The 24,559-nt window shown below is 48.5% G+C and overlaps 1 protein-coding gene across 1 annotated transcript; it reads left to right on the top strand.

Annotated features, from left to right (window-relative positions):
* Window positions 1-5,193: 5,193 nt before the first annotated feature.
* LOC118372339 (SET-binding protein-like) lies at window positions 5,194-19,449 on the top strand. Its single transcript, XM_052478936.1, has 2 exons — window positions 5,194-6,021; window positions 18,817-19,449. Exon 2 carries the CDS (start codon window positions 18,979-18,981, stop codon window positions 19,432-19,434), a length of 456 nt encoding a protein of 151 aa, XP_052334896.1. The 5' UTR covers window positions 5,194-6,021; window positions 18,817-18,978; the 3' UTR covers window positions 19,435-19,449.
* Window positions 19,450-24,559: the final 5,110 nt, after the last annotated feature.

Here is a 24,559-nt window from a genome sequence, read left to right as displayed (position 1 = left end):
GCGAATCGCATCTCTGCATGTCTGGCAGACATATCAGTGTGGATGACGGATCACCACCTCAAGCTGAACCTCGGCAAGACGGAGCTGCTCTTCCTCCCGGGAAGGACTGCCCGTTCCATGATCTCGCCATCACGGTTGACAACTCCATTGTGTCCTCCTCCCAGAGCGCTAAGAACCTTGGCGTGATCCTGGACAACACCCTGTCGTTCTCAACTAACATCAAGGCGGTGGCCCGTTCCTGTAGGTTCATGCTCTACAACATCCGCAGAGTTCGACCCTGCCTCACACAGGAAGCGGCGCAGGTCCTAATCCAGGCACTTGTCATCTCCCGTCTGGATTACTGCAACTCGCTGTTGGCTGGGCTCCTGCCTGTGCCATTAAACCCCTACAACTCATCCAGAACGCCGCAGCCCGTCTGGTGTTCAACCTTCCCAAGTTCTCTCACGTCACCCCGCTCCTCCGCTCTCTCCACTGGCTTCCAGTTGAAGCTCGCATCCGCTACAAGACCATGGTGCTTGCCTACGGAGCTGTGAGGGGAACGGCACCTCAGTACCTCCAGGCTCTGATCAGGCCCTACACCCAAACAAGGGCACTGTGTTCATCCACCTCTGGCCTGCTCGCCTCCCTACCACTGAGGAAGTACAGTTCCCGCTCAGCCCAGTCAAAACTGTTCGCTGCTCTGGCCCCCCAATGGTGGAACAAACTCCCTCACGACGCCAGGACAGCGGAGTCAATCACCACCTTCCGGAGACACCTGAAACCCCACCTCTTTAAGGAATACCTAGGATAGGATAAGTAATCCTTCTCACCCCCCTTTAAGATTTAGATGCACTATTGTAAAGTGACTGTTCTACTGGATGTCATAAGGTGAATGCACCAATTTGTAAGTCGCTCTGGATAAGAGCGTCTGCTAAATGACTTAAATGTAAATGTAAATGTAAATGTACATGTATCACTAGCCACTTTAACTATGCCACTTGGTTTACATACTCATCTCATATGTATATACTGTACTCGATACCATCTACTGTATCTTGCCTCTGCTGCTCTGTACCATCACTCATTCATATATCTTTATGTACATATTCTTTATCCCCCTACACTTGTGTGTATAAGACAGTAGTTTTGGAATTGTTAGTTAGATTACTTGTTGGTTATTACTGCATTGTCGGAACTAGAAGCACAAGCATTTCGCTACACTCGCATTAACATCTGCTAACCATGTGTATGTGACAAATACAATTTGATTTGATTTGATCCAAGCAACAGTTAGCAGTGGTGGGCCTACTGTAGCCTAGTATGTATACACAAACTTACAATTACACAAATTGTAATCATAACTACAGATATTCATCTGAACCCCAGATATAACTGTCAATTATAATTAGACTGAGTAATATCTGAATTATAAGTTCAGAGAACCTTAACACCCCACACGACCCGATAGCTTCCTGATATTATACAGCTGTGAATGTGGCGAGGTAGGTGATTTCTGTGTGTGTGGGAGTTTAGTTCTAGTTTTGATGTGTGAACACAAGTTAATACATCACCTTTAGAGAATTGGGAGGTGGAAGAAAGAGGAAATTAATTTAATCACCTCAACATTCCCCTGACTAGTAGCAGCTAGAAATTGAGAGAGAAATGAGTGTCTACTCAGTTCTCTACTACAGGTTTGTTCTCTGTTTGACCCTTCACTGACCTGGCCCAACCCTGATTGTGAGTAAACAAACCTCTCTGACAGTTAAACATCATAAACCACATCCAGTTTATTTCACAGATGAATAATATTTATTTGACCTTTATTTAACTAGGCAAATCAATTCAAATCAAATGTATTTATATAGCCCTTCGTACATCAGCTGATATCTCAAAGTGCTGTACAGAAACCCAGCCTAAAACCCCAAACAGCAAGCAATGCAGGTGTAGAAGCACGGTGGCTAGGAACAACTCCCTAAAAAGGCCAAAACCTAGGAAAAAACCTAGAAAGGAACCAGGCTATGAAGGGTGGCCAGTCCTCTTCTGGCTGTGCCGGGTGGAGATTATAACAGAACATGGCCAAGATGTTCAAATGTTCATAAATGACCAGCATGGTCAAATAATAATAATCACAGGCAGAACAGTTGAAACTGGAGCAGCAGCACGGCCAGGTGGACTGGGGACAGCAAGGAGTCATCATGCCAGGTAGTCCTGAGGCATGGTCCTAGGGCTCAGGTCCTCCGAGAGAGAGAAAGAAAGAGAATTAGAGAGAGCATACTTAAATTCACACAGGACACCGGATAAGACAGGAGAAGTACTCCAGATATAACAAAATTAAAATTAAGAACAAATGCTTATTTACAATGACAGCCTAAGAACAGTGGGTTAACTGCCTTGTTGAGGAGCAGAACGACAGATTTTTACCTTGTTAGCTCAGGGATTTGATCTTGCAACCTTTCAGTTTCTGGCCCAACGCTGTAACCACTAGGCTACCTGCTGCCCCAGAGCAACAGGTGGAATAAATCACCCCAGACACCTGAGTTGTATCTTCTAAAGATGTTGAGGTTTTTGACCAAAGATGTTATGTTTCTCCGATTCTTTGAAGTAGAGAGTCTACTGCTATGAGTGGTGGTGTGAAGAACATGGTAAATCTGTAGGTGCTAAGTTCTTGGCCGAATGCTCTGACCACATTACACACACACACATACACACCCTTTTGCCACCTCTGTACAGTTAAGGTAGACTGTGCCGTACCGGCACAAGTTGTTCTCTCAGCATGCAGCAGGATGTGGTCTCAGAACATCCTCTCAGAACAACACCTACTTCCTGTCACTTTGATAAATAAAACGTGTTGCTTCGTACTCCAGCCCCAGAACACACACACACATGCATACATGTACTGACACAGCCCTTGAAACACTGCCAGTAAGAGATACAATTAGCTCTAACGGTTTCTAGTATGCCATTGTATCTTTGTATTTATTGAACACAAATCTGAAACAGTTGCATAAAGTGGCCAGCTCATTAAAGTCTTCTAATGTCGAGATGAATCCATGTCCTATAAACCACATGAAGCAATAGCTCAATCCCAAATGAATGAATGGGAAATATGAAATGGGCTTGGTGAAATCAGATGGTGCCTTGATCCTTACTCTCTCCCCCCTTCCTCTCTTTCTCTCTTCCTCTCTTTCTCTCTCCCTCTCCCTCTCTCTCTCTCTGCAACCACAGAGGAACGTTTGCTGTTTCCACATAAAAGCTGAAGCGTTTGGTAAAGTGGTTTAGAATAAGATTTACTTTCATCTCCTACAGATCTGGCCTGAGGATACAGACATTTAATTCCATGTTATACTCTAGAGAATGGAGAGACAGGGGAGGGAGATGCACACACACACACACACACACATGCAGTCCTTGGCTCTGTTAATCAATCATTTGTCGAGTCCATAGTGTGTGTGTGTGTGTGTGTGTGTGTGTGTGTGTGTGTGTGTGTGTGTGTGTGTGTGTGTGTGTGTGTGTGTGTGTGTGTGTGTGTGTGTGTGTGTGTGTGTGTGTGTGTCTGTGAAGTGATTTATCCTCAGAGTGTCAGTAGTGAGTGAGGAAGCAGAAGTCTGACAATGACAAGTACTGTAGATACATCTTTACATTAAAAAAATGGTTTACCTTTATTTAACTAGGCAAGGCAATGAAGAACAAATTCTTATTTACAATGACAACCTAGGTACAGTGGGTTAACGGCTTTGTTCAGGGACAGAACAACAGGTTTTTTCCTTGTCAGCTCCGTGATTCGATCAAGCAACCTTTCGGTTACTGGTCCAATGCTCTAACCACTAGGCTTCCTGCCACCCAAACAGAAATCTATAGTCCAACTGGTTCACAATAATCAATAAAACACACATTCAAGCTATGTAAAAATATATCATGTTCAGGAAATACAATGGTAACACTTGAAACAAACATGACTATGCATCACTTAGATGTAAACATACGTAAATGAATGAAAAAGCCTCAATCTTCTCTGTCTTTACCTAGCCAATAGTAATTCAGTATGTACAGTTTAAGCTGGAAACGGCTCCCCTTAGATATGCCGGTATCTGGTATCCATGGTAACACATCCAAAAACTACTCTCTCTGTGTGTGTGTGTGTGTGTGTGTGTGTGTGTGTGTGTGTGTGTGTGTGTGTGTGTGTGTGTTCTGCTGTGTGTATGTAAGAATCATACAATGTGCATTGATTGGTTGTCTGGGGAGCAGCTGTTGACCTCTTATTCTCAGAGGCCTGTCTGTATCCTTACACACACACATGCTATAATACTGGCCCCACACCCATAACCAGAGAAATTAGCTGGTGCTGGACCATAAACAGTTCTGCTTTAGCATCGTTATGACAATGCTGCCAATAAAACATTTATAGAGGGAGTGAATGCACAAACACAAACACAAACAGTCAGTTTGTCAGACAAGGGTGAGATTTACACATTTAGTTTGAGATATAGTGACACTGAGCGAGGGAGGAAAAGGTCATTTGTATGTTAATGTTAGAGGATGTTTTCCATAGGTCAGAGCCAACTTGCAGGATGTGTTTTGCATTGAATAACTGTACAGAGAGCATCCCACTTTACTGCATCTCACTATGTCAAGATGTTAGAACATAAGAGTGAGTAACTGTCCCTATAGCTTAAAACTGCCAGAAAAGATAAACAGCAATAATAATTAATGCAGCATAAATGAATGTTTATGGAAATATCAGCACTGGTTGGGATGCTATCATGGCAGCAAAAACACACACCAATATGCAAACGCATTGTCCAGTTATTCTGCAGTGGATGTGGCTAACCTCCTTTCTGTCTGCGTCATTATTCATGTTTTCTCAGTCAATATATTGTCCTCCTAGAAGCACAGGATGCACATACTGTTGTTTATGCATTAAACATAACACAGACACACAATGCAGTGTTTATGCATGATCAAATAAATACAGTTAGATGTTGCCCCAATTCTGAAAGAGGAGGATGCCATCAGAATAATGATATGACTGGCTCATTAAAATAACTGTGTAGCCTATACAGTGTGTGACACCAATTGACATAACATGTATAAACATCTGACATGGTAGGACATCACATACATTAAATAGTGAAGGTTGGTTTGTGAATAAAGGAAACTCCCCTGGAACTGACCAGTGATCTCCTGTCCTGTTATGAAACTGGTTAAAACGAACTGGGAGATATGTCCTGTGTTTCTGTAGTAGCCTAGGCTAGTCTACCACCCGCTACCGGGTGGAGGCGACACAGCGCTCTTCTCCTCTATCAGAGCGCGAGCTGCATCTATAGTCCTGTCTCTCTGAGATCATTATCAGTCACGGCAACCGGTCGCAACACACACCGATCTAGAGCGAGCGAATAGAACACCCCCTAATTTCGACCCACCGCCAACCGGGGAGGGGAAACGATCGAAAACACCAGTCTTCCGCTCAACAACACGTCTACCATTTTTACGCATGTAACCACGATCTCTCCAGTGACGTTACCGTTGGATGTGGGTTTGGAGGCTACTCGGATACAATCTGCTAGTTTATTTTCACTGCAGTAAAACGGTTTGTTCCGATCCTCCCCCCCGAGTCACGGATTTGAGAGGGAAGCAGCACTATGCTGCTGGCCGACTGACCAGCCACTGATACGGCGAGGGGATCTCTGCAGTGGACCTGTGCATGTGCGTAGTTTACCCGCATGCAATGTTTAGCCTATTAGCATCACGCGCTATATTTCACAGAAAACGGAAATCTTCTATTTTTGTGAACATGTTCATTTGATTATTAGATCGGCTATAATTATTTTTTTGGGGGGGAGGGGGGGCTGTTTTCAGCGCACTGTTGTGTTGACGCCATTTTCCTCGGGTTTTTCTATAAAAATATTATTGCACCATTTGACAGCTATCCAGGACGCTGTCAGTGCATACGGCAGGTTCTGTACATGTGACTACATGGATTTTAAATGATCTTGATAACATATTTACACGACAGACTCGTGTGTTCGAAAACATTGGACATGGGTAAGTAGTCTAGCCTAGTTCACTATAATTTCTTACCACCTTGAATTCTTGCAGTCTAAATGTGAATTGAACATGCTTATATGTAAGGCCTATTTATATTTATTTGTGGTTGACTGTAGTTTAAAAAAGTGGACACATCCAAATAAACGTTTAATGTGTAGCTTGTTTTGACTGTATAATGTTTCTAACATGTAACTAAACTACCTGCTACAATGTTTCTCTGTAGCCTAGTAGGTAGATGTTCTCCCATACAGGATTACACACTTCCAGAAAAGCATACGAGGAATCTCTGTCTAGCAATAGCTGTTACCACGATTAGGTAGAGTAGCCTACTAGTACTTACACTTGGATCATAGCCTTACAAGCACATTTTTAGCAAATATGTTTCCTTCATTGCCGAATGGATTGTTTTAGCAGCAGCATATCACAATCTTGGTTGGTCAACAGCACCAAGGAGAGGGGCATGGATTGGTGACTGGTTGTAACTATGGTACTACTGTGTGTGTGTGTGTTTGTGTGTGTGTTTCTGTGTCTGTGTTGTGGAGCAGGTGGAAGGCATAGATATAACCCTCTGACCACTGGTCTGGGCCAGGTCTTGAACCAGTAACCATTTGCCAAGTGCATTGTGTCCTGTGCCATTAAAGGAGTCGAGACCTCTGAGATGTTCTAGGAGTTGTAGTGTAAGACTATTCATGGTCCCAGTGTGGGTGGTGGTGTGAAGGGTTATACACGCATCCTAAAGGCAACTGTAGATTGATGAAATCACTGTAAATATGTCATATTTCTGTCATACTCTGAGAGTATATAAAACAACCCATTACACCAAGAGGTCTAAACCTTCAGAGAAGGTCCCATGATGTTGTAGCCTATAAGGACACTTCCACCCTCCCCTAGGGTATGTGAGACCCTGCTGGTATGTGAGAGAAGGCCTAAGCAAGTAGATTACTGCATCACCAGTCTGTCACAAATGGCCATGATCTAATCTCAGGATGGAGTAACAGTCCACTCTTTAATTGGCTAGATATAAGCGTAAAGCAGTAATTTCATAGCAAATTACTTTCCAGTGTCTTTGCGATTCACTGAAACAAGCACCACTTTTTACCATTTGGTACCAGCTAGGTAGTTACTAACTGGAGTTTTTCAGAGTACCCAAAGGTATTGTACACTGTTACCATAGCAGCTGAAAGAGGACTGTCAAATAGAGCACTCCACTTTAGTGTCAGGGTCAGGGCAGGAATGCTTTGAGCTTACTTCAAGAAACCAGTTACAGGCTAAACCCATCAACCTCTTGCCCCTGGACTATTTCACTGTGTGTTTTATATAATACAGTGTTAACTTGTATGCTCTGGTAGTAGGCTAATTTAAAGTGTGACCCATTAGGGGAATTAGACCAGGCAGATTTGAACCAGTGTATGTGTAGGCTGTAATTATATGCAGTTTCTTCTGAAAGTATTCCTACCCATTGATGTATTCCACATTTTTTGTGTGTTAGAGCCTGAGTTCAAAATTGATTAAGTAGATTTTTCTGTTTTGGAATATTTTTATTCTGCTCAGGCTTCCTTCCTTTTCACACACTGTTGCTGTGATTTTGGCCCATTCCTCCATGCAGATCTCCTCTAGAGCAGTGATGTTTTGGGGCTGTTGCTGGGCAACACAGACTTTCAAATCCCTCCCAAAATTTTCTATGGGGTTGAGATCTGGAGACTGGCTTGGCCACTCAAGGACCTTGAAATTCTTCTTACAAAACCACTCCTTCGTTGCCATGGGGGTGTGTTTGGGATCATTGTCATGCTGAAAGACCCAGCCACGTTTCATCTTCAATGCCCTTGCTGATGGGAGGATTTCACTCAAAATCTCACGATACATGGCCCCGTTCATTCTTTCCTTTACACGGATCAGTCGTCCTGGTCCCTTTCCAGAAAAACAGCCCCAAAGCATAATGTTTCCACCCCCATGCTTCACAGTAGGTTTGGTGTTCTTTGGATGCAGCTCAGCATTCTTTGTCCTCCAAACACGACGAGTTGAGTTTTTACCAAAAAGTTATATTTTGGTTTCATCTGACCATATGACATTCTCCTAATCTTCTTCTGGATCATCCAAATGCTCTCTAGCAAACTTCAGACGGGCCTGGACATGTACTGGCTTAAGCAGGAGGACACGTCTGTCTCTGCAGGATTTGAGTCCCTGGCGGCGTAGTGTGTTACTGATGGTAGGCTTTGTTACTTTGGTCCCAGCACTCTGCAGGTCATTCACTAGGTCCCCCCGTGTGGTTCTGGGATTTTTGCCCACCGTTCTTGTGATCATTTTGACCCCACGGGGGGAGATCTTGCTTGGAGCCCCAGATCGAGGGAGATTATCAGTGGTCTTGTATGTCTTCCATTTCCTAATAATTGCTCCCACAGTTGATTTCTTCAAACCAAGCTGCTTACCTATTGCAGATTCAGTCTTCCCAGCCTGGTGCAGGTTTACAATTTTGTTTCTGGTCCTTTGACAGCTCTTTGGTCTTGGCCATAGTGGAGTTTGGAGTGTGACTGTTTGAGGTTGTGGACAGGTGTCTTTTATACTGATACAAGTTCAAACAGGTGCCATTAATACAGGTAACGAGTGGAGGACAGAGGAGCCTCTTAAAGAAGAAGTTACAGGTCTGTGAGAGCCAGAAATCTTGCTTGTTTGTAGGTGACCAAATACTTATTTTCCACCATAATTTGCAAATAAATTAATAAAAAAATCCTAATCCTAAATCCTAATCCTAATATGTGATTTTCTGGATTTTTTTCCCCCTAATTTTGTCTGTCATAGTTGAGGTGTACCTATGATGAAAATTACAGGCCTCTCTCATCTTTTTAAGTGGGAGAACCTGCACAATTGGTGGCTGACTAAATACTTTTTTTGCCCCACTGTATTTCTGATCAATTTTATGTTATTTTAATGGACAAAAAAAATTTGCTTTTCTTTCAAAAACAAGGACATTTCTAAGTGACCCCAAACTTTTGAACGGTAGTGTACGTAAATGCCAACAAAACAACTTTTTGGTCTGTGTGTGTGTGTGTTTCAAACTTTTTTAGCTGTACTAGAATGCTTAAGGCCGCTAACATTTTTATATTGGTTATGGGTATCGGTATGGTTTTTTTTTGGCAAGGAAAATATTGGATATCGGTATCGGGCAAAAATTTTATCGGTGTATCCCTAGGTTAAATACTCATTGACTCAAGACATTTCAGCTTTTCAGTTTATATTAATTGGCAACATTTTAGAAAGACATGATTCCTCTTTGACATTGTGGGGTATTGTGTGTAGGCCAGTGACAAAATCTAAGTTTGATCAAATAAAAATTCAGGCTGTAACACAACAAAATGTGGAAAATCGAGGGGTGTGAATACTTTTTGAAGGCGCTGTATTTGATTGGTGGTGTGGGGCTTCTTGTTGTCATGGCAACTGGAACCATACTGGATGGCGGACTACAGTAGCGTACTAACAGAGGCTCTCACCATTTGGAATCAGTTTGGATTCCTGGAGCAAATTCAAAGCCCATGATGTAGGCAGGCTAACTGTTAGGGCCAGTGTTGGAATCATAGGGGAACCTAGACCTGTGACAGGGCACCCTTTAAGAGTTCATGGGTACTCTCTCTCAAATGTGAAAATTGTTAAGGTTGGTCCAGCTGTGATATTAATTTTGGTTTGAGACCTGAGCCAAAAGCAGACCCATCGGCTGTACCTGCCAGTGCATAGGTATTAAGGACACTTATTGTAAAGTGAGACCTAATCGGTTACACTGGCTTTCTCTGCTTGTTTCTTCTCCATCTGAAGTGATGTGAAACAGAGGAGTGTGGCCAGATGTCCCCTGTGTTCCCTCTCCTCTGGGTAACAGTGGACCCCAGCCAAGACTGGAGAGAGAGAGAGGCAGCAAGATGGGGGAGGGAGGGTAGAGAGAGGATAGAGAGAGAGGGAGGGAGGCAGTAAGATGGGGAGGGGGGGGTAGAGAGAGGATAGAGAGAGAGGGAGGCAGCAAGATGGGGGGGGGGCAGCAAGATGGGGGAGGGGGGTAAGATGGGAGGCAGAGAGGATAGAGAGAGAGGGAGGAGGCAGTAAGATGGGGAGGGGGGTAGAGAGAGGATAGAGAGAGAGGGAGGGAGGGAGTAAGATGGGGAGGGGGGGTGGGAGAGAGGATAGAGAGAGAGAGGAGGAGGCAGTAAGATGGGGAGGGGGGGGGTAGAGAGAGCAAGATGGGGGAGAGAGAGGGAGGGAGGCAGTAAGATGGGGGAGGGAGGGTAGAGAGAGGATAGAGAGAGAGGGAGGGAGGCAGTAAGATGGGGAGGGAGGGTAGAGAGAGGATAGAGAGGGAGGGAGCAACAAGATGGGGGGGAGGGAGGAGGCAGCAAGATGGGGGGGGGGAGGGGGTAGAGAGAGGATAGAGAGAGAGGGAGGGAGGCAGCAAGATGGGGGGGGGGGTGGAGAGAGGATAGAGAGAGAGGGAGGGAGGCAGTAAGATGGGGAGGGGGGTAGAGAGAGGATAGAGAGAGAGGGAGGGAGGCAGCAAGATGGGGGAGGGGGTAGAGAGAGGATAGAGAGAGGGAGGGAGGCAGCAAGATGGGGGGGGGGTAGAGAGAGGATAGAGAGAGAGGGAGGGAGGCAGTAAGATGGGGAGGGGGGAGAGAGAGAGAGGATGGAGAGAGAGGGAGGAGGCAGCAAGATGGGGGAGGGGGTAGAGAGAGGATAGAGAGAGAGGGAGGGAGGCAGCAAGATGGGGGGTTGGGAGAGAGAGGATAGAGAGGGGAGGCAGTAAGATGGGGAGGGGGTAGAGAGAGGATAGAGAGAGAGGAGGGAGGCAGTAAGATGGGGGAGGGGGGGGAGAGAGAGAGGATAGAGAGAGAGGGAGGGAGGCAGTAAGATGGGGAGGGGGTAGAGAGGGGATAGAGAGGGAGGGAGGAGCAAGATGGGGGAGGGGGAGAGAGGATAGAGGAGGGAGGGGCAGCAAGATGGGGAGGGGGTGGAGAGAGGATAGAGAGAGAGGGAGGGAGGCAGTAAGATGGGGAGGGTAGAGGGGATAGAGAGAGGAGGAGCAAGATAGAGAGAGAGGGGAGGGAGGCAGTAAGATGGGGGGGGGGGTAGAGAGAGGATAGAGAGAGAGGGAGGGAGGCGGTAAGATGGGGAGGGGGGTAGAGAGAGGATAGAGAGAGAAGGAGGGAGGCAGCAAGATGGGGGAGGGGGGTAGAGAGAGGATAGAGAGAGAGGGAGGGAGGCAGTAAGATGGGGAGGGGGTAGAGAGAGAGGATAGAGAGGGAGGGAGGCAGCAAGATGGGGGGGGGGGTAGAGAGAGGATAGAGAGAGAGGGAGGGAGGCAGCAAGATGGGGAGGGGGTAGAGAGAGAGGATAGAGAGAGAGGGAGGCAGCAAGATGGGGGAGGGGGTAGAGAGAGGATAGAGAGGGAGGGAGGCAGCAAGATGGGGGAGGGGGTAGAGAGAGGATGGAGAGAGAGGGAGGGAGGCAGCAAGATGGGGGGGGGGGGGTAGAGAGAGGATAGAGAGTGAGGGAGGGAGGCAGTAAGATGGGGAGGGGGTAGAGAGAGGATAGAGAGAGAGGGAGGGAGGCAGTAAGATGGGGGAGGGAGGGTAGAGAGAGGAGAGAGAGAGGGAGGGAGGCAGCAAGATGGGGAGGGGGGGTAGAGAGAGGATAGAGAGAGAGGGAGGGAGGCAGCAAGATGGGGAGGGGGGTGGAGAGAGGATAGAGAGAGAGGGAGGGAGGCAGCAAGATGGGGAGGGGGGGTGGAGAGAGGATAGAGAGAGAGGGAGGGAGGCAGTAAGATGGGGAGGGGGGTGAGAGAGAGAGAGAGAGGGAGGGAGGCAGCAAGATGGGGAGGGGGGTAGAGAGAGGATAGAGAGAGAGAGGGAGGCAGCAAGATGGGGGAGGGGGTAGAGAGAGGATAGAGAGAGAGGGAGGGAGGCAGCAAGATGGGGAGGGGGTGGAGAGAGGATAGAGAGAGAGGGAGGGAGGCAGTAAGATGGGGAGGGGGTAGAGAGAGGATAGAGAGAGAGAGGGAGGCAGCAAGATGGGGGAGGGGGGGTAGAGAGAGGATAGAGAGGGAGGGACGCAGCAAGATGGGGGAGGGGGGGTGGAGAGAGGATAGAGAGAGAGGGAGGGAGGCAGCAAGATGGGGGAGGGGGTAGAGAGAGGAGCAAGAGAGAGAGAAGGAGGGAGGCAGCAAGATGGGGGAGGGGGTAGAGAGAGGATAGAGAGAGAGGGAGGGAGGCAGTAAGATGGGGGGGGGGTAGAGAGAGGATAGAGAGAGAAGGAGGGAGGCAGTAAGATGGGGAGGGGGGTAGAGAGAGGATAGAGAGAGAAGGAGGGAGGCAGTAAGATGGGGGGGAGAGAGAGGAGAGAGAGGGAGGGAGGCAGCAAGATGGGGAGGGGGTAGAGAGAGGATAGAGAGCGAGGAGGGAGGCAGCAAGATGGGGAGGGGGGTAGAGAGAGGATAGAGAGCGAGGGAGGGAGGCAGCAAGATGGGGGAGGGGGTAGAGAGAGGATAGAGAGAGAGAGAGGGAGGGTGGCAGCAAGATGGGGGGGGGGGTGGAGAGAGGATAGAGAGAGAGGGAGGGAGGCAGCAAGATGGGGGGGGGGTAGAGAGAGGATAGAGAGAGAGGGGAGGGGAGGCAGTAAGATGGGGAGGGGGGTAGAGAGAGGATAGAGAGGGAGGGAGGCAGCAAGATGGGGGGGGGTAGAGAGAGGATAGAGAGAGAGGGAGGGAGGCAGCAAGATGGGGGAGGGGGGGTAGAGAGAGGATAGAGAGAGAGGGAGGGAGGCAGCAAGATGGGGGAGGGGGGTAGAGAGAGGATAGAGAGGGAGGGAGGCAGCAAGATGGGGGAGGGGGGTAGAGAGAGGATAGAGAGAGAGGGAGGGAGGCAGCAAGATGGGGGAGGGGGGGGAGAGAGAGGATAGAGAGAGAGGGAGGGAGGCAGCAAGATGGGGGGGGGGGGGTAGAGAGAGGATAGAGAGGGATGGGGAGGGAGGCAGAGAAGATGGGGGAGGGAGGGTAGGGGAGAGGATAGAGAGAGAGAGGGAGGGAGGCAGCAAGATGGGGAGGGGGTGGAGAGAGGATAGAGAGAGAGGGAGGGAGGCAGCAAGATGGGGGAGGGGGGTAGAGAGAGGATAGAGAGAGGGAGGGAGGCAGCAAGATGGGGGAGGGGGTAGAGAGAGGATAGAGAGGGACGGAGGGAGGCAGCAAGATGGGGAGGGGGGGTAGAGAGAGGATAGAGAGAGAGGGAGGGAGGCAGCAAGATGGGGGAGGGGGTAGAGAGAGGATAGAGAGAGAGGGAGGGAGGCAGCAAGATGGGGAGGGGGGGGTGAGAGAGAGGATAGAGAGAGAGGGATGGGGAGGCAGCAAGATGGGGAGGGGGTAGAGAGAGGATAGAGAGAGAGGGAGGGAGGCAGCAAGATGGGGGAGGGGGGTAGAGAGAGGATAGAGAGAGAGGGAGGGAGGGAGGCAGCAAGATGGGGAGGGGGGTAGAGAGAGGATAGAGAGAGAAGGAGGGAGGCAGCAAGATGGGGGAGGGGAGGGGGGTGGAGAGAGGATAGAGAGGGAGGGTGGGAGGCAGCAAGATGGGGGAGGGGGTGAGAGAGAGGGAGAGGGAGGGAGGCAGTAAGATGGAGGGGGTAGAGAGAGGATAGAGACAGGGGAGGGAGGCAGCAAGATGGGGGATGGGGGGGTGGAGAGGATAGGATAGAGAGAGAGGGAGGGAGGCAGCAAGATGGGGGGGGGTAGAGAGAGGATAGAGACAGGGAGGGAGGCAGTAAGATGGGGGGAGGGGGTAGAGAGAGGATAGAGAGAGAGGGAGGGAGGCAGCAAGATGGGGGAGGGGGGGGTGGAGAGAGGATAGAGAGAGAGAGAGGGAGGGAGGCAGTAAGATGGGGGGAGGGGGTAGAGAGAGGATAGAGAGAGAGGGAGGGAGGCAGCAAGATGGGGGGGGGTGGAGAGAGGATAGAGAGAGAGAGGGAGGGAGGGAGGCAGTAAGATGGGGAGGGGGTAGAGAGAGGATAGAGAGAGAGGGAGGGAGGCAGCGAGATGGGGGGGGGAGGGGGTGGAGAGAGGATATGGGGGAGAGAGAGGGAGGAGGGAGGCAGTAAGATGGGGAGGGGGTAGAGAGAGGATAGAGAGAGAGGGAGGGAGGCAGTAAGATGGGGAGGGGGTAGAGAGAGGATAGAGAGAGAGGGAGGGAGGCAGCAAGATGGGGGAGCAAGGGGGGTGGAGAGAGGATAGAGAGAGAGAGGGAGGGAGGGAGGCAGTAAGATGGGGAGGGGGGGTAGAGAGAGGATAGAGAGAGAGGGAGGGAGGCAGCAAGATGGGGGGGGGGGGTGGAGAGAGGATAGAGAGAGAGAGGGAGGGAGGCAGTAAGATGGGGAGGGGGTAGAGAGAGGATAGAGAGAGAGGGAGGGAGGCAGCGAGATGGGGGAGGGGGTGGAGAGAGGATAGAGAGAGAGGGAGGGAGGGAGGCAGTAAGATGGGGAGGGGGTAGAGAGAGGATAGAGAGAGAGGGAGGGAGGCAGCAAGATGGGGGGTAGAGAGAGGATAGAGAGAGAGGGAGGGAGGCAGTAAAATGGGGGAGGGGGGGTAGATAGGGGGAGAAAGAGCTGGTCAGAGGGGCAAGGGAGAGAGGGGGAATAGAGGAAAGAGATCCAGGGACAAATCTAACTGTTGGCGGACTGAGCTGCGTATCAGTACAGGAACACCTTCTGGCAGAGAGGTAGGAGGCAGACAGAAGGGAGAGAGAAGGAGAGTGGGGTGAGGTAGAGATGAGGGAGGTGAGGGAGAGGGTTAGGTGTTTTCACTTACAGCCATTTTGTGTCTCCTGCTGCATTTGAAGTGTGTGTTATGGGGGACAGATCACATCCTCTTAAAACATGGTTCAACTTGTTAACAATCAAGGTTTTTAGCCAGGATACAGTCTCATAGCAGCAGCCAACTGTTAGGGAGCCACTGGTTTATACAGATCAGTCTCTACAGATCAGTCTCTACTGGCAGTTCCATCCTTTTATCCTCATCCACCTATCTCTGTTAAAGAGACAGTCGGGAGGAGGGCGAGAGAGAGAGTAGCTGGCATCAGGTGTATGAGTCTCTGCAACACTCCTACACCAAAAGACACCAAATCTTCTACAAGAGCCATCATACTCATTGTGTGTGTGTGTGTGTGTGCGTGTGTGTGTGTGTGTGTATGTACGTACGTACTTGTGGGAGCTATTTCTGAGTCCGCCTAAGGCTGCTGGGTTTGCAGCCTTAAATGGTTGTGTTTCGGTCGGGCCTCTCTTTCTCTTTCTCCCTCTATCTTATACCCATATGCACAAGGAAGAGGTGCTCTTCAAGTACGTGTTGGGAGTAGTAGTTGGTGAAAATGAAAGTTTTTAATAGTCTAAATTCTGTCCTATTACTGCCAAAGACGGTCCATTTTCTGAAACTGTATAGTCCAGCGCAGAACGTATTTCAGTTGTAGTGACAACACACACACACACACACACACACACACACACTGAAGGAAAGGCCTTATGCTGGTTAGAGGGAAACTGTGGGTAGAGCTGGCAGCGTTAGGAACATAATAAAGCTATTTATGCAGCCAGTCTGGCCTCTCACAATCACCCTGCTGTCTACACGGCATACAGAGAGGTCTGTGTGCGAGTCTGAGGCTCAGAGCGAGAGAGGCTCAGTAAGGGTCATCCTAACATAAACACAGCCTCATTTCCAGTAACAGAAGCATAGACATTAAAGCATAGACCAGTACATTGTGACAGCGCTGACGTCATCCACGTATTCCTATGGAAACCTCCCGATGGCGCATGAAGCTGTAACTATTTCAATTTGAAGCGCACCATATTGCTCAATGTGGTTGAATTGCACCAACAAAATTTTGTAAGGATCATGGTGAAAGTGGCTGTAACTAGCAAAGGATCATGGTTGATGTAGTCATCCTGATGTAGTTTTCATCCTGCCTGAGAGAGTCAACCGAAGCCTCCTGGTAGCCTGCCGGCCCGTGATTGGTCTGCCAGCACATGGTCCTGTGTGACAACAAATGTAGCAGTCAGAAAGGATCACTATCACTATTTAATTAAATATCTCGATTTGTAACAAACTTTAAAACAATTCACTGTGGGGATCGAACTTGATAAACTAATTTTAGAGCCCAACAGCTCTAAAACAGCTCTGTTCTGGCGATCGTAATTGACAGGGCAGACTAGGGCTTTTGGAATCGCTAGGTTGCTACTCAGTAGCCGCCCAGCAGACCTTGTGACTTCATGCTCCAGACCAGACACTGAGCCTGAACAGAAGTAAGTAATAGCAGGGTTGTTAAAACTATACTCTATTCCATAGGTCTTATTAGTTGTGTATTAATGAACTTCAAGTGTAAAAAAACAATACTTTTTCCTAAGTCTATTCAAAGCTACATGGACATGGAGCTGGAGATGTGGAATCATCTAGCTGTTTGATATGGTTTTGCCTCATTTGTAAATATCTTCTTAAGGTCTTGTAAATGATACCATTTAGTGTAGACAGAGCAGTGTAGAGACTGCTGTTGTGTCCTCCTCAGAGGATCTGGTTGGTCACTGGATTTGTTGCTATGTGGTTGGATTTGGCAGCTGTCCTTGTTTTCCTCTCATTGTTCCAAGGGAGAGTCCTGGTCCATGAACACAGACACATTTGGGGTGGCTTTAACACATGCCTTAGGGCCCAGTCACTGCACACACAGGGGGGTTTAAAAGATGCCATTGGGCAGAGTCACAGTCCTGGCATTAGGGAGACCCGACAGAGAGGACCAAACAGGGACATACTGCCAGAGCTGTGTGTGTGTGTGTACAGTCATACTCTGAAAGTCTGAAACTCTATAGTGTATTATGCTGGTTATCCAAACCCACTGTGAGCAGAGCATTTAAGACCTCCAAGGTCTGTTGGCTAACATGACAACAGGGGATCAGCTGTACAGGACGGGAGGCTGATCCAGGGGCTAACACACACACACATACAGGAGCCTGAAGCACACGCTAACCCAAACCCTAAGTACATAAACTGTACATATGAAATGTGCACATGACAAGTGTAGCTGAGGTTTATTTCAATAAATTCAAATCGTGGATTACAGTTTCTCCTGACCCATAGATTACTTGTAAGATCTTTTAAAGACTTAATGTACACAGAACATATCCTTTGAAACAATACAATGTTTGTTTAACGTGGCTCATGTCGGTGTGAGGGATGGGACTCACAGGAGCTGGAGTGTAAAGTGTACTGTTTGTTTTGGTCGCTGTTTGTGTGTGTATTTGGAAGAAAAGTGAGTTTGTGTGTGTGTTTAGGCTTTGTACATACACATCTCTCAGTTGGATTAGACATGTCTACTGAGAGATGGATGTAATACTGGTGGTAGTCTGACTGGCTCACTGAGTGACAGGGATTTATGTGTGTTTGTGCTGAGTCTGAGACAAACACACCCTCTTCCCTAGAGAGCAGAAATTGCATTATAGGTGGACAACTCTGATCCTTGAGTGCCGCAGTGTCTCTATGCATGCGTGAGTATTTGTGTGTGAAACAGGTCAGACACAGTTTTTTTTGAGATCAGCTCGTAAACCACATCTGGAAAAATAATGTACCTTCCCCCTCCCCCTCTCCCTCTCAGTCTACGCATTCCCTCCCTCTGCTGAAGGAGAAAAGAAAAAGAGCCGTCAGCTTTTTCATCTCAATCTGCAGCTTTTGTTCTTGTGTCCTCAGGCTAGCTTCACCCTCCCTTTAGAGAGCTGGAGAGGAATGTCTTCATTTTATATTGAGAGAGCGAAGGAGAGAGAAAGAGAGGGTGGGGAGAAAGAGAGAGAAAGTGTGTGTGTGAAATGTTGTTTACACAGTGTAAAATGTAAATGAGTGTGTATGGCATGCCTGCACAGCTCTCTGCTTGCTCATGCACCAGTCTTAAACTCTGAGACACTAAAGTGTAATTCAGAGTCCACAAACGCAGAGCCGCTATAGTCCGGCGGCCCATTGTGACATAGCTATGCGGCTGAGACCACCGTCCACGGGGGATGCATGGTGGGGGATGCATGGTGGGGGATGCACGGTGGGGGATGCACGGCGGGGGATGCACGGTGGGGGAAGCACGGTGGGGGATGCACGGTGTGGGAAGCACGGCGGGGGATGCACGGCGGGGGAAGCACGGCGGGGGATGCACGGTGGGGGAAGCACGGTGGGGGATGCACGGTGGGGGGATGCACGGTGGGGAAGCGGGGGATGCACGGCGGGGGATGCACGGCGGGGGATGCACGGCGGGGGAAGCACGGCATGGGGGACGGCGGGGATGCACGGATGGGGGATGCACGGTGGGGGAAGCACGGTGGGGGATGCACGGCGGGGGATGCACGGTGGGGGAAGCACGGTGGGGGACGGGGGGAAGCACGGGGGGGAAGCACGGCGGGGGGGAGCACGGGGGATGCACGGCGGGGGGGGGGATGCACGGTGGGGGAAGCACGGCGGGGGATGCACAGCGGGGGATGCCCAGCGGGGGATGCACAGCCGACCGCTCACCTCCCCAAAATTCCAAACCAACGCAGATCTGCGTGCGCGTCCTGTATTCATTTGAATGTGTTGACATTTGGAGAAGTTGCTTGAGCTGCACTGAGAATTCCAAATGTATAAAAAAAAAAGCCAACAGTTCAATTTTGTAGAACACTACTGTGCGGACGTGTACACGTTTTGGACTCAAATCATTACTGCCACTACAAATGGTATGTTTCAAAGTTTTGATAGTAATTTCTCTCTCTCTCCTCTCTCTGTAGTTTGGCCTTGTTGGATTACATGTGTTCCTGTGGGAGAACCAATCCAGAAGCAGTAGCTAACGTTCCTAAAGCAACCCACTCTGACGGACAGCCACTCTCTGCAAACCTATTGGCTAGCTGCCGCCGCTCTTTGGATCTTGACTGGTTCTGGCGGGAGTGTGGATGGAGTCGAGGGATCTGGTTAGCTCAGCCCGACCTAAGGAGGCGGAATTAGGAGGTGGAAGGGCTGAGCCTGAAGAGCAAGAACCGGAAAGGGCGGGTCTGGGGCCTGCGTCGCGGTGTGATGAGGTCATTGGTGATGTGACGGGTGAGCGCTGGGGGTCCCATGGAGAAGGGGAGGGGCTAGAGGAGCAGGAGTTCTCCATTAAAGAAGCCAGTTTCCAGGAGGGGAGTCTGAAGCTGAAGATCCAAACCACCAAACGCACCAAGAAGCCCCCCAAGAGTCTGGAGAACTACATCTGTCCCCCGGAGATCCGGATGACCATCAGGCCCCCCTCAGGGGAGGGCCGAGGGGGCCGGCTAGGGGGCCGTGCAGTGCAGGACAAGGGACCCCCTAGGAAGAGGGTAAGGATGCCTTTTAGATACGTTACTGGTATGAATACACTGTTGCTAATGTAGCTTTAAATGATGCTGAAGCATTTTGAAATGTTAGTCAGCAGTTTAGATCTGATTGTTTGGTTGTGTTGCCCAAAGAGATGATCAGTAGGGATGTAACAATTCACGGATACGCATCAAATGTTTAAGATTTTCAAATGTTTAAGATGCAAGTGCATCGGTCCAAGGGAATCCAGACCAATCCAAATGAAGCGTGCATCGGTAAGGAAACAGACTCAAACGTTACTAATCTCAAATTCACAGATGTTTTTAATCTGATTTTTTTCTGCCTTATTCTGAATCTGTTGTGACTGAGTTGATGCATCCTCTCCTTCAGGATATCAAACGTTTATGCATATAACTGTGTATTACATTGATCTACAAATCAGATAATAACTGTGCACTGTGCGGGAGACACAGCTGCTCGCGCCAACGAGAGGTAGGGATACCCTATCCCTGTTCTAATATACATGGGCTACATCTGCGCAGCAACTACAGCATTCGGATGTTTGTAAAATAGCTATGGCAACATTGAATTACTCCCTCTCCATCCACTTACTGAGTTGTTAGATAGTCAGAACACAAGTAGACCTCTTGACCTTTTCCACATTTTGTTACGTTACAGCCTTATTTTAAAATGGAGGAAATAAAACAAAGCAATCTGCACACAATACCCCATAATGACAAAGTAAAAACATTTTTTTTGATTTTGCAAATTCATAAAAATATAAAACAATACCTTATTTACAGAAGTATTCAGACTCTTTGCTATGAGATTTGAAATTGAGCTCAAGTGCATCCTGTTTCCATTGATCATCCTTGAGATGTTTCTACAACTTGATTGGAGTGGCAAATTCAATTGATTGGACATGATTCGGCAAGCCACACACCTGTCTATATAAGGTCCCACAGTTGCCAGTGCATGTCAAAGCAAAAACCAAGCCATGAGGTGGAAGGAATTGTCCGTAGGGCTCTGAGACAGGATTGTGTCGAGGGGAAGGGTACCAGAACATTTCTGCAGCATTGAAGGTCCCCAAGAACACCAAGACTCTTCATAGAGCTGGCTGCCCGGCCAAACTGAGCAATCGGGGGAGAAGGGTCTTGGTCAGGAAGGTGACCAAGAACCCGATAGTCACTCTGACAGAGCTCTAGAGTTCCTCTGTGGAGATGGAATAATCTTCCAGAAAGACAACCATTTCTGCAGCACTCCACCAATCAGGCCTTTATGGTAGAGTAGTCAGACAGAAACACTCCTCAGTAAAAGGCACGTGACAGCCCACTTGGAGTTTGCCAAAAGGCACCTAAAGACTCAAACCATGAGAAGCAAGTGGGGATGTTTTTCAGTGGCAGGGACTGGGAGACTAGTCAAGATTGAGAGAAAGATGAACAGAGCAAAGTACAGAGAGGTCCTTGATGAAAACCTTCTCCAGAGCGCATAGAACCTCAGACTGGGGCCAACGTACACCTTCCAACAGGACAACGACCCTAAGCACACAACTATTGAGTGGCTTCGGGAAAAATCTCTAAATGTCCTTGAATGGCCTGGACTTGAACCCGGCCTAACATCTCTGGAGAGACCTGAAAATAGCAGTGTAGCGACGCTCCCCATCTAACCTGACAGAGCTTGAGAGGATCTGCAGAGTTGAATGGGAGAAACTTCCCAAATACAGGAGTGCCAAGCTTGTAGCGTCATACCCAAGAAGACTAAAGGTGGTAATCACTGCCAAAGGTGCTTCAACAAAGTACTGAATAAAGGATCTGAATACTTATGTAAATGTGATATTTCTGTTTTTTTTATTTTGTATAATTTTGCCAACATTTCTAAAAACCTGTTTTTGCTTTGTCATTATGGGGTATTGTGTGTAGATTGAGGGAGAAAAAAACAATTTTAATCAATTTTATAATTCGGCTGTAACGTAATGTGTTTAACGTAACGTAGTGCTTGCCTACGGAGCTGTGAGGGGAACGGCACCTCAGTACCTCCAGGCTCTGATCAGGCCCTACACCCAAACAAGGGCACTGCGTTCATCCACCTCTGGCCTGCTCGCCTCCCTACCACTGAGGAAGTACAGTTCCCGCTCAGCCCAGTCAAAACTGTTCGCTGCTCTGGCTCCCCAATGGTGGAACAAACTCCCTCACGACGCCAGGACAGCGGAGTCAATCACCACCTTCCGGAGACACCTGAAACCCCACCTCTTTAAGGAATACCTAGGATAGGATAAGTAATCCTTCTCACCCCCCTTAAAAGATTTAGATGCACTATTGTAAAGTGGCTGTTCCACTGGATGTCATAAGGTGAATGCACCAATTTGTAAGTCGCTCTGGATAAGAGCGTCTGCTAAATGACTTAAATGTGAATGTAATGTAAATGTAATGCTGGCTAGGGGTGTAGCGAGGAATCAGGTGCAGAGAGCAGAGAGGTCCAGGGGAAAAGTGCACTTTAATACGGCACCAAAATGAAATGCCCGACACGCAGGGAGCAAACACTGACCAACCCTAACCAACGGGTAACAAGGTCCAGAGCACTAACACGCAGGGAGCAAACACTGACCAACCCAAACCAACGGGTAACAAGGTCCAGAGCACTAACACGCAGGGAGCAAACACTGACCAACCCTAACCAACGGGTAACAAGGTCCAGAGCACTAACACGCAGGGAGCAAACACTGACCAACCCAAACCAACGGGTAACAAGGTCCAGAGCACTAACACGCAGGGAGCAAACACTGACCAACCCTAACCAACGGGTAACAAGGTCCAGAGCACTAACACGCAGGGAGCAAACTCTGACCAACCCAAACCAACGGGTAACAAGGTCCAGAGCACTAACACGCAGGGAGCAAACACTGACCAACCCTAACCAACGGGTAACAAGGTCCAGAGCACTAACACGCAGGGAGCAAACACTGACCAACCCAAACCAACGGCTAACAAGGTCCAGAGCACTAACACGCAGGGAGCAAACACTGACCAACCCTAACCAACGGCTAACAAGGTCCAGAGCACTAACACGCAGGGAGCAAACACTGACCAACCCTAACCAACGGCTAACAAGGTCCAGAGCACTAACACGCAGGGAGCAAACACTGACCAACCCAAACCAACGGCTAACAAGGTCCAGAGCACTAACACGCAGGGAGCAAACACTGACCAACCCTAACCAACGGCTAACAAGGTCCAGAGCACTAACACGCAGGGAGCAAACACTGACCAACCCAAACCAACGGGTAACAAGGTCCAGAGCACTAACACGCAGGGAGCAAACACTGACCAACCCAAACGAACGGGTAACAAGGTCCAGAGCACTAACACGCAGGGAGCAAACACTGACCAACCCTAACCAACGGGTAACAAGGTCCAGAGCACTAACACGCAGGGAGCAAACACTGACCAACCCAAACCAACGGCTAACAAGGTCCAGAGCACTAACACGCAGGGAGCAAACACTGACCAACCCAAACCAACGGCTAACAAGGTCCAGAGCACTAACACGCAGGGAGCAAACACTGACCAACCCTAACCAACGGCTAACAAGGTCCAGAGCACTAACACGCAGGGAGCAAACACTGACCAACCCAAACCAACGGCTAACAAGGTCCAGAGCACTAACACGCAGGGAGCAAACACTGACCAACCCAAACCAACGGCTAACAAGGTCCAGAGCACTAACACGCAGGGAGCAAACACTGACCAACCCTAACCAACGGGTAACAAGGTCCAGAGCACTAACAACACCAACGATACAACGTGAACATCAAAATAATCCCGCAAAACAAAGGGGTGGGTTCCATATGCTGAATAGGGAAGAACATCAAGCACACACCCTAGGAACAGGTGTAACAAATGAGACAAAACTAACCCAAAAGAAAAGGGATCGGTGGCGGCTAGTAGGCCGTTGATGAAGACCGCCGAGCACCACCCGAACAGGCGGGGGAGCCAACTTCGGCGGGAGTCGTGACACGTAACAAAATGTGGAAAAAGTCAAAGGGTCTGAATATTTTCCGAAGTCACTGTATATAAAAGAAAATTACTAGAAGCCATCTGTAAATCAATGTGAACAGTTACTGTATGAAATATAGATCTTAAAGACCAACAGAATACAGATTAGAAAAAAGTTTCTTATCTTCCAAATATACTGTTGTTGAACGATGACTGTTCACTTCACTGACTCTCAGTTCCCCAGAAACTTGTATGGTTGTCTGGACTGACCTCTGCAAAAAGAATGTTGGTGACCAGATGACTGTTCACTTCACTGACTCTCAGTTCCCCAGAAACTTGTATGGTTGTCTGGACTGACCGCTGCAAAAAGAATGTTGGTGACCAGATGACTGTTCACTTCACTGACTCTCAGTTCCCAGAAACTTGTATGGTTGTCTGGACTGACCGCTGCAAAAGAATGTTGGTGACCAGATGACTGTTCACTTCACTGACTCTCAGTTCCCCAGAAACTTGTATGGTTGTCTGGACTGACCGCTGCAAAAAGAATGTTGGTGACCAGATGACTGTTCACTTCACTGACTCTCAGTTCCCCAGAAACTTGTATGGTTGTCTGGACTGACCGCTGCAAAAGAATGTTGGTGACCAGATGACTGTTCACTTCACTGACTCTCAGTTCCCCAGAAACTTGTACGGTTGTCTGGACTGACCTCTGCAAAAGAATGTTGGTGACCAGATGACTGTTCACTTCACTGACTCTCAGTTCCCCAGAAACTTGTATGGTTGTCTGGACTGACCGCTGCAAAAAGAATGTTGGTGACCAGATGACTGTTCACTTCACTGACTCTCAGTTCCCCAGAAACTTGTATGGTTGTCTGGACTGACCTCTGCAAAAGAATGTTGGTGACCAGATGACTGTTCACTTCACTGACTCTCAGTTCCCCAGAAACTTGTATGGTTGTCTGGACTGACCGCTGCAAAAAGAATGTTGGTGACCAGATGACTGTTCACTTCACTGACTCTCAGTTCCCCAGAAACTTGTATGGTTGTCTGGACTGACCGCTGCAAAAAGAATGTTGGTGACCAGATGACTGTTCACTTCACTGACTCTCAGTTCCCCAGAAACTTGTATGGTTGTCTGGACTGACCGCTGCAAAAAGAATGTTGGTGACCAGATGACTGTTCACTTCACTGACTCTCAGTTCCCCAGAAA

The sequence above is a fragment of the Oncorhynchus keta genome, chromosome 25 (genome assembly GCF_023373465.1).
Source record: "Oncorhynchus keta strain PuntledgeMale-10-30-2019 chromosome 25, Oket_V2, whole genome shotgun sequence".
Lineage (NCBI taxonomy): Eukaryota > Metazoa > Chordata > Actinopteri > Salmoniformes > Salmonidae > Oncorhynchus > Oncorhynchus keta.
The sequence above is the reverse complement of the archived record's forward strand: the minus strand, read 5'-3'. Positions and strand labels throughout refer to the sequence as shown.